This window comes from Hyla sarda, chromosome 4 (assembly GCF_029499605.1).
Source record: "Hyla sarda isolate aHylSar1 chromosome 4, aHylSar1.hap1, whole genome shotgun sequence".
Taxonomy (NCBI): Eukaryota; Metazoa; Chordata; class Amphibia; order Anura; family Hylidae; genus Hyla; species Hyla sarda.
Window position 1 is genome coordinate 272,642,413 of NC_079192.1, and position 20,012 is coordinate 272,662,424.

Below are 20,012 nucleotides of genomic sequence, written 5' to 3' on the forward strand. Positions count from 1 at the left end.
TTTGTAAGTAATCAGTCCCTGTCAGCAACTGTCAAGTCAACGTGGCCTGTATTAAATTGTCCAGTCCTACTACAAGTCCCAGCAAGCCCTTAAGGTCTCTGAGTCATTGGTCACCTCCGTGGGCCATGGCTGAAATCTATGGACTTTACCATCTGTCTACCCTCAGTAAAGCTACCGTTATCCGTAACTTGGCGTTGAAGTCATTATTGCCCCCGTGCCTAGCCCAGGATATAGCGGTATACCTTCAGGTGGTATCGAGGATAAACCACGCCCTGGCATCATAAATACAAGGGGTTAATTCCATTTACCCATAGGGTAACAACATCTGCCCTCATCACACCCCTTAACCACACATTCTTTATTGAAAAAAAGCAAGACATCCTTATCCTATAATAAAACAAATAAATTGATGACAAAGGACCCCAAACACGTAACATACAGAATTTGGTGGGGTCTCTGACAGATTAGACACATAAGATATTATGGTGACGTTGTCAATGTAAATATATAATGTAATGCATAGATAATATGCAATCCAAATAGTAAATGTATACCTAGACCTATACTACAATTCATTCCCTCTACCAGAAGCACTTTTCCCATGCCCACACCTCTTATATGGATAGAAGCTCAGGTGATGCTGGAGGCTGAAGGAAGAGTGTTAGGAAAGCTCTCCAGACTTCTCTTTGTCCTAGGTTCCCGCATACGGTTTTGTATATGAAAACCATATGCCACTGTATTGGAAACCGTATACATTGACTTTCCATATAAAACCGTACACACAAAGATGAATCAGGTTGTGTACGGGTTGGTGCTTGTACGTTTTTTTTTCTAGACAGCAAAGCGTAGTCCACCAGGGTTTTGTGTCTTGTTTCAAAACTGTATATGCACTGCATCCGGTTTTTGTTAACATTGAAGTCAATGCAAACTGTATGTGTTGTCAGTGGCATGTTTAAGCCTGTTAAGGCAGAGTTTGTGGGAGGGGCGTGAGAGTATATAACACCCCTCCGCATACAGGTCTGAAAGTCTCCGGCATTTGGCGACATGACGTTTGCGGAAGTGACGTGACTACTCGTGGGGATAGGGGAGTCCGAGGGGTAAGTGTCGGTCTCCGGCTTTCAGGTATGCAGCCGGGTGCTACAGTATTATGGCAGAAAACTCTGCCTGCCTGGTGCTCAGTCTTGTAGCTCCGCTTCGTAATCCTGTGGCGGCATTTGAATTATGCCATTCCATATATCGACAGCCACTCGGGTTTAACACCGATTGGCTGCCGGCCTCACTCCGGGGGACGCGATTCCTGCTTCTGGCGCAGCCCCGTAGGCTGCCTCGGTGCCGGATGCGGGACGGCGCGTCACCCGGGGTGACAGGTCAGGTCACAGATTTACCGTCTCATTAGCTCTGTGTACCCGGTTTTTCCTGCCATGTGGGCAGGTGGGCTCGCTGGAGCCGGAAAGGGCACGGCTGATGGAGCATGTCGGCTCCAGGTCATGGGCAGCTGCCCGACTCACTGTGTGTAGATATATATACTTTTGGAGTTGGTGCCACCAAGCTTGTATTATGAATGATAAGCTACATTTTATACCATTGCCCTATTCTGTCAGCAGTCATTGCAATGGGGACATTTAACCCAAATTTACATACTGCAAGTACGCACAGCATTTACGTTAATTGTACAGTCACCACGTTTTGACGTGCTCATAACAACCATATGGGGCTCATAGGGTTTTATACTGTGTGTACGGTCTTAGTATTTATACTACTCATACGCTCTTAGAATTTACGCAGCACACTGCTCGTTAACATTTATTATGCACATGCTCATAGCATTTATGTTACAGCTACGTTCATAGCATTATTCAGCAGGTATTTTATTATATGTATGCACATAGCTCATACTGCACATGCACCCATAGCAATTGTACAGCACACACACTCGCAACATTTATACGGCACACATGCCCACAGCAGTTATACGGCATGCACGCTCATAGCATTTATATGGTACGCACGCTCATAGCATTTATACAATACGCACGCTCATAGCATTCATACGGTACACACACTCATAGCATTTATATGGTTCGCGCGCCATAGCATTTATATGGTACGCATGCTCATAGCATTTACACGGTACGCACGCTCTTAGCATTTATATGGCACGCACGCTCACAGCATTTATACGGCACGCACGCTCACAGCATTTATACGGCACGCAAGCTCATAGCATTTATATGGCACGCATGCTCATAGCATTTATACGGCACGCAAGCTCATAGCATTTATATTGCGTGCACGCTCATAACGTGCATACTGCATGCACGGTCGTAGCAGTATTCTGCACGCACCCTCACAGGATTTATACGGCAATAGCATTTATACTGCACGCACGCTCATAGCATTCATACTGCATGCACGCGCATAGCATTCATACTGCACGCACGCTCATAGCATTCATACTGCTTGCACGCTCATAGCATTCATACTGCACGCACGCTCATAGCATTCATACTGCACGCACGCTCATAGCATTCATGCTGCACGCACGCTCATAGCGTTATACTGCACGCACGCTTATGGCGTTTATGCTGCACACCTATAGCGTTAAGACTACAAGCACGCCTATAGCATTCATGCTGTTCGTATGCTCTTAGCATTGACAGTACTCCTACACTCATTGCATTCATAATGCTCGGCTGCTCAAAGCATTTATACGGCATTCACGCTCACAGTGTTATACTGCACGCACACCTATAGCATTCATATTGTTTGGTACACTTAGCATGGTGCACCTACAAAAAAAAAATGTCATAAGGCTCGGATGTTCATAGCATTCATACTGCACACATGTAGTCACACTGTACTTACGTACAAATTTCACGGCTCGGGTGCTCACAGCATTCATTCAGTTTGCACGCGCATGGCATTTATATGGCACATTTGCTCATAGCATTTATACTGCACATCCTCATAGTTTTATACTGCACTTACTCTTATAGTATTTATATATTGCACACACGTCCCTAGCACTGTTGCTGCACTTACGCTTGTAGCATTCATGCTGTACATGCACTCATGGTATTTTGCTGTGCATACGCTCGTGACATTTGTGCTGTTTGTATGCTCTTGGTGTTCATGCGGCACATGCGCTCATAGCAGTTATACGGTTCGCATGCCTGTCCCGATAGTGCCGCACATACATGCTCAGTATTCTTATGGCTCGTACGGTCTCAGTATACTGCATTTAAGTCCATAGCATTATACCTCACACTCATAACATGTATACTGCACTTACGCTCATAGCATTTACACAGCACCTACATTCATAGCATTTATTCGGCATTTACGCTCATAGCATTTATACTGCACACATGATCATAGCTTTTTATACTGTACTTATGGTTTTAGCATCCATACTACACTATGTTTATATCATTTAGATCACACATGTGCACACAGATTCATACTGCTCTTGTGCTCACAGCATTTAAACTGCATATATGTCATAGCTGTTACGGCATACAAGTTCATAGTGTTTATATTGCACGAGCCGCATGGCCGCTCATAACTCAGTACTGCATGTACGCTCGCAGCATTACACGGCACATACGCTCATAGCTTTATATGGTTCGTACGCTCATTGTTTCATACTGCATATACGCTCACAGCATTTCATACTATCTCAGCTTTTATTTATTTTTTATATTTTATTTAGAATTCATACTGCGTGCACGCTCATAGTATTATCTTGCACGTACGCTCATAGATCACATACTGCACATGCCTAGCCTTCATTCTGCAGACACGTCTCATAGTGGTATATGGCACATACGCCCACAGTAGGCGCTTGGGCTATAGTGTGGCGAAGTATTAAATGCATAGCTTCATACTGATCATATAGTACATATGTTCATAGCAGTCATTCAGTTCATACATTCATATTATCAGTCATACGCAGTAGCATACGGTTCATACATGTAAGGCTTGGGAAACCATGGGTTTGTGGCATTCAGAGCATATTCTGCATTAGATCTATAGCATGCATATGCGGCATTAGCACTTATAGCATGCTCACGTTTATAGTACATACCGGGTAAGTTATAGCGTAGAATGTGCGTGGGTGCATAAGTCATACTATTCTAGTAGGCAGTATTCCCGTCGTGCCTGCCACGTCTGCAGGGGGATGTAATGTATAGTTATTGTTACTGACACATCTTCAGAGTTACAATATAACGATTCATAGAAGATAGTATACCTGTTGTGCCTGCCACGTCTGCTGGGGGATGTAATGTTTAGTTAATGTTACCGACATATCTTCAGAGTGATAATAGCACAATTCATAGGAGGTAGTATACCTGTTGTGCCTGCCACGTCTGCAGGGTCAAGCACCACATATTTACTGTTATGGACACGATTTCAGAACAATAAGACAAGTCTTGTATGCAGATATGCCTGCCATGTCTGCAGGGAGATGCATTACGCATTTGCTACTGACACGTTTTCAGAGCAATAATATCAAGGCTCTTAGTAGGCAGTATTCCTGTTGTGCCTGCCATGTCTGCAGGGGGATGTAATGTATAGTTATTATTACCAACACATCTTCAGAGTTATAACATAATGATTCATAGAAGGTAGGATACCTGTCATGCCTGCCACCTCGGCAGGGGGATGTAATGTATAATTATTGATACCGACATATCGTCAGAGTTATAATAGCACGATCATAGGAGGTATGTCTGCAGGGTCAAGCACTACGTAATTATTGTTACTGACACGATTCAGAGCAATAATATCACGCTAGGGTTGCTAGGGAATCAAAGGACTTTTTTGGGGGGGTTTTGGCCCTTTTTGGGTGTGGCCCTACAAGAGGTTATAGCGCAATATTAACTATCACATCAAGTATCTTCAATCGTATAGGTACAGGTACAACGTTTACAGGCAGTTGAACAGATGTTACACAGCTTTGGTACGCCCCTGGAACCTCAACGTCGAGGGTAGGTCAATATGTGGTTCCTGGTATTCGGTACTATTCTTCAAGGGTGAGTTGGACGAGGTAAGTGATAATGGGGTTGCTTGATTACTGCCAGGTTTTTTGGCCCTCTATAGGTATGCCCACGGTCGCAGTTTTGGGCACACTTCTGACCTCTGTAAGTATGTTATCGTTATCATGGTATATATATATTTAATGGCATTGGTATTATTGTTATTGATGTCGTTTGTAGTGTTATTATCATGAGTAGTATTAGGGTCATAGTTATTACTGTCATTATCACTGTTATAGTGATTACGGTATTATTGCGGTCATTCGTTCTACCGCCACCATTATAGTTTCGTTATTACCGTGGTTGTTGTTATAACTGTCATTATTATTATCACTATATCATTATTATGGTTTATTGTTATAACAGTTATGGTGGGTTATGGCAAGGATTAGTCACAGTCAGCTGGTCATGTTTGAAGCCCCGACCACAAACGGATTTTTGTATACGGTTTTGTTTTGCACATGGCTCAGTAGAAGTGTTGACTCATCTGAAAAGTACTAGAACTTGCTACTTTCCTTGGAATTTAAATAAAACAACGTAATCTTTATTGGAATACATTTTTTAAATTAAAGAGTACCTGTCACCAAACTAAACTTTTAATATATTGTTTCTTATGTAATTAGACAACACTTTGCTATTTACTTGCTGTTAAAATTATCAACCTTGATTCAACCTTTAAATGTTTTTAACCCCTTCCCACAGAATGCCTTATATAAATGGTGGGTTATGCAGCTAGTTTGCACATCCTGCCATTTATATAAGGCATTCAGTTAACCCAGCGATGCGCGGCATTGATCCCTGTGGACCAATCACAGTGTCTCAGCTGACTTGGGGGTGAAAGTTCAGAGTCCCCGCTCTGCCAGCCCCCGGAAGTTCAGGCAGAGTGGGGAAGATGGCGGCGGGGGCCGTTGATGCCGGGGGACCGGCGGCACATACGCGGAGCATGTGGGGACTGGCATTTATATCAGGCAGCGGCAGGACCGGCAAGCAAATGGAGGCAGCAGCGGCGGCAACATCAGAGGCAGCAGTGAAGATTGCTGTAAAGTAATCTTCACTGCTGCTTCTATGAGTTTCAAAACTACAGGGTGGGCCATTTATATGGATACACCTTAATAAAATGGGAATGGTTGGTGATATTAACTTCCTGTTTGTGGCACATTAGTATATGTGAGGGGGGAAACTTTTCAAGATGGGTGGTGACCATGGCGGCCATTTTGGAGTCGGCCATTTTTAATCCAACTTTAGTTTTTTCAATAGGAAGAGGGCCATGTGACACATCAAACTTATTGGAAATTTAACAAGAAAAACAATGATGTGCTTGGTTTTAACATAACTTTATTCTTTCATGAGTTATTTACAAGTTTCTGACCACTTATAAAATGTGTTCAATGTGCTGCCCATTGTGTTGGATTGTCAATGCAACCCTCTTCTCCCACTCTTCACACACTGATAGCAACACCGCAGGAGAAATGCTAGTACAGGCTTCCAGTATCCATAGTTTCAGGAACAGACAGATTTTTGGAACAATGGTCCATGAAAATGTAACCACTGTTCTTTGTAAACGCACATGGCCCCCGACTTCCATTCCAAACAAATTCTCCCTCCAAAAGTCCAATGGCGCTCCTTCTCTTCTGCGCATTGTAGTTCGCCCACAGAGCACTTTACGTCCACACATAGGGTATTTCCATTCCATACAAATTTTGGGGGGCTTAAACCATCATTTTAGTAAAAAAATTAAAAAAAATTATTTGCACATCCGACGTCAATGAAAAGTCATCAAACACCTGTGGGATGTTTAGGCTCACTGTACCCCTTGTTACGTGCCTTGAAGGGGGGTAGTTTCCAAAATAGTATGCCATGTGCTTTTTTTCTTTTTTATGTTATGGAACCACAGGGGCTTCCTTAATGCGACATTCCCCCTCAAAAAGCTAAATGTGGCTTCTTCTGAGCATTGTAGTGCACCAGCAAAGCACTTGACGTCCACATATGGGGTAGTTCCATTTTCTCCTATTACATTTTGTAAAAATTGTAAATTTGGGGGGGAAAAAACAGCATTTTAGTGGGAAAAAAAATTTCATTTACACATCCGACTTTAACGAAAAGTCGTCAAACATCTCTGGGGTGTTAAGGCTCGCTGTACCCCTTGTTACGTGCCTTAAGGGGTGTAGTTTCCAAAATAGTATGCTATGTGTTTTTTTTTTTCCTGCTATTCTGGCACCATAGGGCTTCCTAAATGTGACATGCCCCCCAAAAACCATTTCAGAAAAACTCACTCTCCAAAATCCCATTCGCTCCTTCTCTTCTGAGCCCTCTAGTGCACCCACAGAGCACCTTACATTTCATATATGAGGTATTTCCTTACTCGAGAGAAATTGGGTTACACCTTTTGAGGGACATTTTCTCCTTTTACCACTTCAAAGTGGGAAATATTTAAAATTTTCAAATTTTTCATGAAACTTTGGAATTTTTCACCAACAAATTATGCAAATATCGACAAAAATTTACCACTATGAAAAAGTAGAATATGTCACGAAAAAACAATCTCTGAATCAAATTCATAAGTAAAAGCATCCCAGAGTTATTAATGCTTAAAGTGACAGTGGTCAGATGTGCAAAAAATGCTCTGGTCCTTAAGGTCAAAATGGGCTTTGTCCTTAAGGGGTTAATGTGATTGAAAAAACGGCATGTTCTGTTTTCTGCAAGTCAAACAATTAGTTTGGTCTCCTCCCGGCCTGACAGGAGACCAAGCTCAGGAAGTGCGTGCGGGGCATGGCGAGGCACAGGGCTGCCATCAGAAATTTTGGGGCCCCTTACGCAGCTTAAGGCCAAGGCCCCCCGTTTCTTGCCCCCGAGTCTGCCCCAAGGGACTCTCCCCAACCCTTTTTGTTTTTCTAATGATATATTTCTAATTACGTTATAGCAGATTGCAGTGCAGTAATAAAAGTAAATTTACTGCGCCACACTCTGCTATAATCTAATACAGTGGTCCCTCAAGTTACAATATTAATTGGTTTCAGGACGACCATTGTATGTTGAAACCATTGTATGTTGAGACCAGAACTCTATAAAAACCTGGTAATTGGTTCTGAAGCCCCCAAAATAGGAAAAAGTGAGAGTCAAAGAAAAATAAGTAGATAACTAATATAGATAAAGCAAACCTTACATATAAAAGTAAGAAAGATCTGCTGGGGGCTGTAAATCACTGTCTATGTCAGTGGCTGTCCGGGCATCCTGGGAGTTTAGTTTTGCAACAGCTGGGGGCACCCTGCTTGGGAAACACTGATCTATGTAGAGGACAGGAGTTTCTTCAGGGTCCTGTACAGAACACGCAATGTCCTAAAAAAGTAACATGGAGTCGCCCTCACCTGGTGTCCAAAGTTGCTGGTAGCCCTGGTACAGGTAAAGTGTACAGAACATGTAATACCTCCCTGTACTGTAGGGGGCGCTACCAGACACCAGTCAGTGCATGCACTTCAGTAATACAGGGGTTTTACCAGTAAAATGCCCATTCTGATTGGTCGGTTCTTCCAACCATTGACACATTTCACAGATATGGACTGTCCATAGCATTGTATGTTGAGTCTGGTTTCAACTTACAATGGTCCAGAAAAGACCATTGTCTGTTGAAACTATTGTATGTTGAGGCCATTGTAAGTTCAGGGATTACTGTATACCCTATTCTGAATACTGTGAAACCGCCCTAAAATTTGTGAGTATTTCCACATACAGTTGCGGGGGGGGGGACGGACATTTCTAAAAACCTGTGCAGAAGACAAATGGAGCAGTTGCCCATACCAACAAATCAGATCACTTCTTTAATTTAAGAAAGCCTCTGAAACATGAAAGAAGCGATCTGATTGGTTGCTATGGGCAACTGCACCACTTTTCCTCTGAACTGGTTTTGATAAATCTTCCCCACTGACAGTATAAATGGTTACAATCATATTTAGATACTCCCAGGGGACTTCTTCTCTGATCGGAGTCGTTCACGCTTCCTTTTTCCACTATCTGGTCCGGGGCATCATGAAGACTTCTCCTCCCCACAGAACTTGTCAGAGCAACCAGACAAACATTTTAGGATCCTTTCTCCAGCACAATGTCCACCTCTATATAGTTGTAGACCCCCTCTGTGCCCCCATATATAGTTGTACACCCACTCTGTGCCCCATATATAGTTGTACACCCACTCTGTGCCCCATATATAGTTTTACACCCCCTCTGTGCCCCCATATATAGTTATAGGCCCATTATGTGCCCCCATATATAGTTGTAGGCCTCCTGTGCTCCATATATAATTGTAGGCCCCATGTACCTCCAATATATAGTTGTAGACCCCTTTGTGCCTCCATACATAGTGATAGGTCCACTTTGTGCCCCCACAGGTAATGATAGGCCCCCTTTTTGCCCCACAGGTAATCATAGGACCCCTTTGAGCCACCACAGATAAGGATAATCCCTTTTGAGCCCCCACAGTTAGTTATAGGCCCACTTTGAGCCCCCACAGTTAGTTATAGGCCCCCTTTGAGCCCCCACAGTTTGTTATAGGACCCCTTTGAGCACCCGCAGTTAGTTATAGGCCCCCTTTCAGCCCCCACAGTTAGTTATAGGCCCCCTTTCAGCCCCCACAGTTAATTATAGGCCCCCTTTGTGCCCCCACAATTAGTCATAGGCCCCCTTTGTACACATTATATGGCTGGAGGCAGTATGTCTGTGCTCCGACCACTGCTCCTCCGGTCCGGGGCCTACACGTCAGAGCAGTAGGCCCCCAGACTGGAGGAGCAGTGGTCGGAGCATTGAAGGCAGCCTTCTGTGGTTACCTTTGTGGCCTGCCAGTCAGTCAGGCATCTTCCAGGCTGCTCCTCCACTCCACTCCGGCTCCTCCACTCCTCTGACTTCATGATCGGCATGCCATGTCATAGCGCACCGGACGTGCCTACGCGAGGCTTGTTGATTGTGCTAGTACCTCCCTATGGCCACTGCAGTTTTTTTTTAAGTGGCATCGGCCTCCAAGGTATGTGCGGCAGGGCTGGGAGAGTGACTGACTGGCTGTACAAAGTACGGTCGGTCAGTCAGTCAGTGGAAAATGACAGCCCCCCCCCAGCGGTCAGTGAGTGACAGTCACTCACTGAATGACAAAAAGTAAGGGGAAAAAAAAAATTGGCGGGCCTGGCCAGGCTCCCCTGGGGTCTGGGCCCCTTACGAGAGTCCTGGCTGTACCCCCCTGATGGCGTCCCTGGTGAGGCACAGTTCTCGTGGCCTCAGTGACGTCACGCCTGCTGGGGAACACCAACTTTCTCCTGTTGGGAGCTCACACAATGTGAGCAAGGGGAAAGGTATGATAGAGAGCTTTTTAAAGCTCAGGCATTTTTTTTTTAAAGGCAGGAGGGGTGTTAGGAGTAGTTAGGGAATATAATCAGAGTTAGTTTAGAAAATATGTTTTGATGAAAGGTACTCTTTAAAAAAAGAGTATACTTTTTTTTTAACAAAAACTGATGCGACTGGACATCAAATTTCAAACCGCATAAAGTTTAAAACTATATAGTTTAAATTATGAGCACAAGTTTGCATACTGTTTTGTCAGTTTTTGAAGCATACATTTTCCTAAAATTAAAAAATAAAAATGATTCAAAACGGTATGGCAAAATAGTGATGTGATCTGACTTCTGATGGACTACTTCCTGGGTGCTTTTGACCATAATGTTATTGGAGATCCTTCAACCTTTCGGCTTAATGACTTTGGTAATGTAGGGCTGGAATTATCAGTACAGTTTCACCATCAGAGTTTCTGCTGTGTGTCTATACTGGGCACTGGCAGAGACTTATGCTTTGCAACCTATAAGCCTTATGCTATTCTTTGTGATTCAATTTTTTTTTAACCATTTCTAATTGAAAATCTCACACTTTGTGGTATCTGACAAAAATAACCACCAGTTCACCAAGCAATTAATACTACAGGATATGACGGGAAGTGCTATAGTGACACATCTTATGTATTAGGAGTGGTAAACAAGAAAAGGAAGCTGGGCTGGCAGGTAAGTTGAGATGCCAATGTGAGCTACTCAAGCTTACAATGAAGTGATATGTTGTCTAGAAGAAAGGATGGTATATTTTTACAGCCGTAATGAATGGTAAAAGGAAATGGATGGGAGAAGGTTTCTTGGCCACACACCCATCATTGTGTAATACCACTTGTTTTGGAAACAGCTTTACATGAATATATGACAGCAAGGCAACAAACTGTAGTACATTCACTATTGTAAGGTAACTGGTTAATCCTGTTTATGGACCCAGCGATGAGGTCATTACATCCATAGATAACCTAGCTATTTACCTAAGGATATTATCTTATTTAAGCCAGATGGAAAGAAGAAAAACAAAACCCTGTCAAAGTTTGACAGCTGCCTTGCATCAGGTGCCTTCTGGGTGCAGAAATACATACACTTTTCATGAGCTCTATGTCCGCATTTCAAATTCAAAATTCATGTTAGATTCCTATATAGAGCCCTGGGGCCGTGTTTCTTCTTTTCTTTCTTTATATATTTTTTTTTTTTGGGGGGGGGGGGGGGGGGGGGTGTCAGTAGTGATCTCAAAAATCTGTATCTAGAAATCTATTTAATGACTTTGACAAATCAATAGCCCAATCCAAATACATATAATACATTTACAGGGGTATTCTGAGTTAAAAGCACTTTTTCCCAATTCACAAAATAAGAATTTAAGTGTCAGACCACTGTACTCAGCTGTCTCTTGGAACTCTGCAGACAATGAATGAAGTGACAGCACAGTGTCGGAGCCCCTTTCTTAAGATAACATGGGGTTCACAGTGGCTGGACCTTCTGGGAACTGACATTTATCCCCTACCCTGTGGACAGTGGTAAGTACTTTTAACTTGGATTACCCCTTTAATATAGATAAGGGAACTTCAGTGTGTTGCAATAGTAGCTTATCAATGGCCATGTCATGGTCACATGTAGTTGCTGTTATGATGCAAATGATATCAGATTGTTCCTGGCAGATTGTGGTAGGAACTGCCTTTTATAGAGCTCATACCAGTTTCAATTTTAGCACTTGGATAAGCTTAAAAGGGTATTCACATCTTAATCACCCCTTATATCTGCACTCCTGGGAACAAGAATTGGGACTAGATTTGACAGACGAGCAACGCTGGTTTACGCTCCGGTGTTCACACGGTTTCTCACGTTGTATTTAACTACAAGAGAATCACTGTAAACTGCTTACTAGGTGGTACAAAACCCCTGAAGCTTTATTTAGATTTGGGCTTTCACGTGACAAGTCATGCTGGAGATGCAATGCTGGGGTGGGTACATTTGAGCACATATGGTGGTCATGTTCCGAGATTCAACCCTTCTGGAAGGAAGTGGAAGACATGATAAACTTGGTTTGTAGCTGCTCTATTTCTAGGTACCTTCTGTTAGCTGTATATTTGCTACACAACAAGATTCTGGATTTAAAGTAAAGAAGATTAAAGGAGCTGTCCCAGCTCATCATCATGCTTTTCCTGGCCATCTCCTGCCTGTTTGCAGAGGCCAAAGGTAGTCAGAAAAGCTGGAAGCAGCCAGACTGGGGAAGTTCTGCAAATAGCGTAGACCCACAGGCTACTCTGTTTATGTAACTTCAGGAGATACGTAAAGAGTGCAGTTCGTTTTAAGACGGTGGCGCCAGTCTGGTCGGTGGTTACTGGATGCTTCCCTCAGCCAGTTGTCTCTCCAAGAGCACCCCTGTGAGGTAATCCACATTTGGAACATCTGCGGGGGGTGGGGTGGGGTTGTTTAGAGGCGGACGGATTCTGGAGCTCACTGGGAATCAAGTTTGCTATGCACGTGTTCGGAGATAACTGTGTCTTTCCATCATTTGCTGAGGTTAGAGACCGATTTCATGTCCCTCGGGATGCTCATTTCTGGGATTTTCAGTTGCGACATGCAGTCTCTGCGCAATTTGGTTCCCTGGAAGTTACCCCTGTCTTTAATGAATTGGAGATGCTCCTGGGGACCCCCGACCTGGCTAAGCCTCTTACTCAGGGTTATGCTTTGCTGCAATCAGTGGGTCCGGACCCGTTTGCTGTGGCGCAGTTGAAATGGGTTGAGGATATTCCCACCCTTTTGGAGGATATGTGGAAGGAGGTTGTTAAGACGTATTACTCTACGGTAGTCAGTGCTCGGGATATGCTTATTCAATCCAGGTTTGTTCTTCGTTTGTACTATACCCCAGTTCGACTGCATTGGATGGGGGTCTCGGGGTCGGAGGTCTGTTTTAGGTGTGGGGGAGAGAGGCACCTTCTTACATGCGGTTTGGACTTGCTCCTGTGTTGTGCCCTTTTGGCAGGAGGTAATGACTTTCTTGTCGGATCACTTGGAATTCCCCTTTGTTTTAACGCATGAGGTATGTTTGCTTGGGGTTATTAATGGGTTGGAGACAGGCTCTTATAGACTTATTTTGGTCTGCTTTCTCTTGTTTTGTGCACGTAAAGTTATAGTGATGGCCTGGAAGGATGCGTCGGCCTCCACTCTGGCCAGGTGGATTGCCCTAGTTAATAAATATGTCCCCTTATACCATGCCCTTTATGTCAGTAGGAAATGTCCGAAAAAGTTAGACAAGGTCTGGGTTCCATGGTTGATGTTAGATGTCTCTACTGATCCTCCGGTTCGGGAAGGCTCTCAGACATAGAATGGCTAAATGGGTATGGAGGAGCTCTTAGGGTATGTTTGGATTGTGTGTGTGAATGTAATTGTCTGTTGTGTGGTCTTTATGTGTTGTTGTTCCGTGTGGGCCTCCCTGTCCTCGTTTCTACATATGCATTCAGTTCTTGTATAGCTGTTCATTTGGCATGACTATGTAGAAAGTAGAGGGGGAAGGTCTATTGGAACAGTTTTTTGTGTCTGTTATTCAGTTGATCAAAAACCAATAAAAATATGTTTTTTAAAAAAAGAGTGTAGTTCATGAAGCTGCGTCATTTGCAAAACTCCTTATTAAAGGGAATCGGCTTCTTCTGGCTTTTCCGACCACCTCCGGTAGCTGCAAACAGGCAGGAGATGGCCTGATAATGCAAAATGACTAGCTGAGACAACCCCTTCTAGTGCCTTTTTTTTATGGATACATGATGATGCTGAGATGTGCAAATGCAGAACCCCCTATTTTATTGGCACATGCTATAGCTAATACTTTGAGTGAAAACTTTCAAAGAAGCAGAGATCTAACTGATATTTTTATTCTGGCAGCCTGGGCACATAGGAAAAATAAAACATTTTAATACTGTGTGTAGTGCTTTCGTCACAGGTATCTGCCGGCATCTTGCTGAGAGTAGGATGCCGACATATACTGTGGTGGAAAATAGCGAGTGCTATTCATTTCAGGCCCTATACGCTATTCCAAGTGGACTTGAAAATGTAGTGTGCTGTATTGTTTGTTCCACTATGACTAAATGCAAAGTGTCTAGTACATACATTGCTCTTATGTCTACCTTGTACATTATGTGGATTCTTCAAGAAAGCAAGGAAATGAATCCTACTACCTTCATGCTGGACCTTCTTGTGTTTTGTGTCTGAGATTGAAGCTCAAGGTGTTGTATAGCACAGATGGCTATGTTCTAGAACTGAGTCAGTAGGTGACTCCGTTAGAGCCAATGGAACGAATGTCATCCGCTTATCTCCACCACAGTATAGGTTGGCATCCCATTCTTGGCAGGATGCCGACAATTACCTGTGATGGAAGCACTAAAATCAGTCTAAACCTAGCCTAAGCCTGACAATGCTGATCACATTACAGAACCAACACAGTCAAATAAGGTTATAATTTACAAAGAAACGCAACAAGCACAAGTGTAGGAACAAAGCGCTAGATGCCCGATATAAGAGCAGCAGCTGCTCACTGGCTCTCAAGTTGTTTTCCAAACCTCAATAATAAACACAGTGATGGATTAGGTGGTTTCTGGCTCTAATATGCATGTACTTATATATTGTCTGATATGGGAAAATTAGAATGGGCTTCTATATAATCAACAAGAAAAGTGAATGAAGAACACAGCGTGTGATTTTATCTAGTATTGGTGTTAGTTACCTTGGACAGAATGACCCCTATTGTGATGTAATCTGCTGTTACTGACCATGCCTTTCAATGAATGTAAGAACCATGTGGCTTCTGATAAGATTACAGGTAGCTTTGGATAGTTTATTGAATTATTAACTACTTTGGGGGAGGGGGATTTTGGAGCTGATTTTCCTACTTTGCTAAATGTGCACGTCATGCCATTGCATAGGGTCACCTTTGTTTAAATACATTAGTTGTTTACCTGTATAACCTATGACTACACTATATATATATATTTATATATATATATATATATATATATATATATATATATATATAGTGCTGCAATTTGCAAAAACAAGGAAATTGTCTTTGTTGCTAAAACAACCAATCACAGTTTACTTTTTAATTCAACAGAGTAGTTTAAAAGGGTTTTCCACGGAAATGTTAGTATGTGCGCCCTAGTGTGTTAAAACAATAAAAGACGGCATACTTACCTTCCTGCACTGCAGCATCTTCTGGTTTACGCTCATGTTTTGTTTTTCCTCTTTCTGATGACGTCCTGCTCAGCCAAGCACAGAACTGAGCAGGGAGTGGAAAGTCATCGGAGGTTGGCAAACAAAAAATAAATAATTATGGTGTATTCACATTGACAGTATCCTGCGCAAATTTGAAGATTTTATGCTGGAGTTTTCAATGTAAACTAAATTACTGATCACAGCTTCAAATCCTAAGCATCAAATATGTGCAGGATACAAGACCCTTGAAGGGGTACTCTGGTGGAAAACTTTTTTTTTTTTTTAAACAACTGGTGCCAGAAAGTTAAACAGATTTGTAAATGACTTCTATTAAAAAATATTAATCCTTCCAGTACTTATTAGCTGCTGAATACTACAGAGGAAATTCTTTTCTTTTTGGAACACAGAGCTCTCTACTGAACCACGAGCACAGTGCTCTCTGCTGACATCTCTGTCCATTTTAAGAACTGTCCAGAGTAGGAGAAAATCCCTATAGCAAACATATGCTGCTCTGGACAGTTCCCAAAATGGACAGAGATGTCAGCAGAGAGCACTGTGCTCGTGATGTCAGCAGAGAGCTCTGTGTTCCAAAAAGAAAATAATTTCCTCTGTAGTATTCAGCAGCTAATAAGTACTGGGTTAAGATTTTTTAATTAAGTTTTCTACCGGAGTACCCCTTTAAGGCATGAAAGCTGACTTGTGCTTGGTTGCTATGGCTGCAAAGACAGGTTTTTCTTTAAACAGTTTTCCCTGTGTATGTAAAGAAACTTTTGTCTGAAATGTAATTGTTTGTGAAACCAAAACTGAATAGACATATAGGCCCACATTTATAATTGTCTTTAGACAGTTTTTTGTGTCCAAAAAAGGAGCAAGCAGGGTTTTTTGCGCCTTTTTTTGCCCCTTTTTGTTTACACATTTCTGCTGATTTTGAGTTGCAATCCACTGATTTTGGCAACACACATAATATGGAAGGATTTTATCAACTGCGCCTTTTTGTGAAAAGGAGCAAAAAAGGCGCAAAGCCACTGAAAAGTCTCTAAAACTGCACCAGCCCAGACATGGTATAGCTGTTTGGTGTATGTGAAGAGAGAAATTTCAGAACATGTGACCTGCACAAAATTTATCAAATGTTCTTTGACCATTTAATAAATCTGGTTCTCCTACACATTACCAGTACACAAAAAAAGGTGTAAAAAATGCTTCACTTACACCTACAATGATAAATGTGGGCCTTAATAATGGCAGGCACTAGGCTTATTGTTGAACATTTAAAAATTTGGTGGAGTAGGAATTTTCTAGGGTTTCTAAACATTCTAAAGAATTGTGTTCTGCCAACATTTTTAGCAACAGTTTGAGGAAACCCCTAAGCTGTTCACATTATAAATCCAGTTAATACATATTATGGTTGACCAGAATAACATGGAAGAACTTTCTTGGCCTACACAGTGCCTTATCCCCAACTCTACTTAATATCTTTGGGACAAAGTGATACACCACCAGTTCTGTGGATTAATGAATAAAAGTTATGTTACAAAGAATAGTAAGAGGCAGTAAAAGGGAACAAAGGGTCCAAGGGGCGTTTATATGGAGTCCAATAAACATCCAAAAATTTCTAGCAAATTGTGCACGTCACACAACAGCCAATAACTACCCTCAGCGGTCTCTTCCTACATGTTCAGTCCCTGAGGCCAATGATTGGCTGCAGTGTCACGTTACAATGGAATGGACATAATAACTGCAGTTATTGAGTACAGATTTTTATTCTATCTTTAAAAATATATGTATATACAACCACCCTTATTCATACAAAAGGGAAAATGGTATGCAAACCCATATGCATTCACTTCTTCCTTGTTTCATCCAGTATCTTGACAGAGATCAGATAAAATGAGTATGCATACATAACATTAATGCGTCCATATTAGAAGTGTACATGCATAACATTAGTGAGCCCATATGAGGAGTGTATACAGAACATTAGTGAGCCCTTATGAGGGGTGTATACAGAACATTAGTGAATCCATATGAGGAGTGTATACAGAACATTAGTGAGCCCATATGAGGGGTGTATACAGAACATTAGTGAGCCTATATGAGGGGTGTATACAGAACATTAGTGAATCCATATGAGGAGTGTATACAGAACATTAGTGAGCCCATATGAGGGGTGTATACAGAACATTAGTGAGCCCATATGAGGAGTGTATACAGAACATTAGTGAGCCTATATGAGGGGTGTATACAGAACATTAGTGAGCCCATATGAGGAGTGTATACAGTACATTAGTGAGCCCATATGAGGAGTGTATACAGTACATTAGTGAGCCCATATGAGGGGTGTATACAGTACATTAGTGAGCCCATATGAGGGGTGTATACAGTACATTAGTGAGTCCATATGAGGGGTGTATACAGAACATTAGTGAGCCCATATGAGGGGTGTATACAGAACATTAGTGAGTCCATATGAGGGGTGTATACAGAACATTAGTGAGCCTATATGAGGGGTGTATACAGAACATTAGTGAATCCATATGAGGAGTGTATACAGAACATTAGTGAGTCCATATGAGGGGTGTATACAGAACATTAGTGAGCCCATATGAGGGGTGTATACAGAACATTAGTGAGTCCATATGAGGGGTGTATACAGAACATTAGTGAGCCTATATGAGGGGTGTATACAGAACATTAGTGAATCCATATGAGGAGTGTATACAGAACATCAGTGAGCCCATATGAGGAGTGTATACAGAACATTAGTGAGTCCATATGAGGAGTGTATACAGAACATTAGTGAGTCCATATGAGGGGTGTATACAGAACATTAGTGAGTCCATATGAGGGGTGTATACAGAACATTAGTGAGTCCATATGAGGGATGTATACAGAACATTAGTGAGCCCATATGAGGAGTGTATACAGAACATTAGTGAATCCATATGAGGGGTGTATACAGAACATTAGTGAGTCCATATGAGGGATGTATACAGAACATTAGTGAGTCCATATGAGGGATGTATACAGAACATTAGTGAGCCTATATGAGGGGTGTATACAGAACATTAGTGAATCCATATGAGGAGTGTATACAGAACATTAGTGAGTCCATATGAGGGGTGTATACAGAACATTAGTGAGCCCATATGAGGGGTGTATACAGAACATTAGTGAGCCCATATGAGGGGTGTATACAGAACATTAGTGAATCCATATGAGGGGTGTATACAGAACATTAGTGAGTCCATATGAGGGATGTATACAGAACATTAGTGAGCCTATATGAGGGGTGTATACAGAACATTAGTGAATCCATATGAGGAGTGTATACAGAACATTAGTGAGCCCATATGAGGAGTGTATACAGAACATTAGTGAATCCATATGAGGAGTGTATACAGAACATTAGTGAGTCCATATGAGGGGTGTATACAGAACATTAGTGAGCCCATATGAGGGGTGTATACAGAACATTAGTGAGCCCATATGAGGGGTGTATACAGAACATTAGTGAATCCATATGAGGAGTGTATACAGAACATTAGTGAGCCCATATGAGGGGTGTATACAGAACATTAGTGAGCCCATATGAGGGGTGTATACAGAACATTAGTGAATCCATATGAGGAGTTTACATATACAGTGTTGTGACAGTATAGGAGGTGCACAGTGCACATAATATTTGTCAGGGTTGTGCATACGTAAAATTAGTGTGTGCCAGAGCGGGAGGAGGAGCCTGCATCACCTGGAGTGTTTGTGGGCGGGGCTCTAGCTGCAGGGGGCGTGGTCCGCATGGTATGAGCGGTGCAGGAAATAAGTCTCGGCAGCCGCACGCTAGGACTCTCCGCGGACGTGTACTGACTTTATTTCCTGAGCTTCCCCCTCACCCGGCCGGGCACAGCCACCAGCCTACCTTGGGCACCGCCCGTCAGTCTACACACGTTAGGCGGGTTAGTTTGCCATGTGAGAGCCGCACAGGAGAGGGTGTCACCAGCGGAGAGGAGCCCGGCCGGGTGGCAGAGCATGTAGTGGACGTGGGCGCTTCTATCCACCCGCGGGTCAGGCAGATGACGTGGAGCAGCAGCATGAGCAGCGGATACAGCAGTCTGGAGGAGGACTCCGAGGAGTTTTACTTCACCGCCAAGACATCCTTCAAGAGGAGCCCGTGGAGGGCAGCCCGGGGCCAGCATGTGAGTAGGGGGAATGGCTGTCACTGCTCCCGGGACATTAGTGCAGGGCGGGGGTCTCCTTCACGGGTGTATGCTCTGTTCACTCAGGGTCTTCTCTACACCTCTTCTGGTTCTTTCATAGCGCTCTAGTGGTGCCCACAGGCCAGGGACTAGACCAGTCCTTTCCAACCAGGGAGCCTCCAGCTGTTGCAAAACTACAACTCCCAGCATGCCCTGACAGC

General features: G+C 42.9%; 1 protein-coding gene across 7 annotated transcripts in view; it reads left to right on the plus strand.

The window, feature by feature from the left end:
* Positions 1 to 20,012, plus strand: part of RASSF3 (Ras association domain family member 3) — a 163,797-nt gene that overhangs the window by 106,199 nt on the left and 37,586 nt on the right. Inside the window, exon 1 of one of the 7 annotated variants that reach the window (XM_056574248.1) lies at positions 19,366 to 19,791. The exons of the other annotated variants lie outside the window; for them this stretch is intronic. Within the exon in view, the coding sequence (XP_056430223.1) occupies positions 19,399 to 19,791 (393 nt within the window). The 5' untranslated portion in view covers positions 19,366 to 19,398. Of the gene's footprint in view, positions 1 to 19,365; positions 19,792 to 20,012 lie in introns of those variants that run through there. 7 annotated transcript variants of the gene reach the window in all.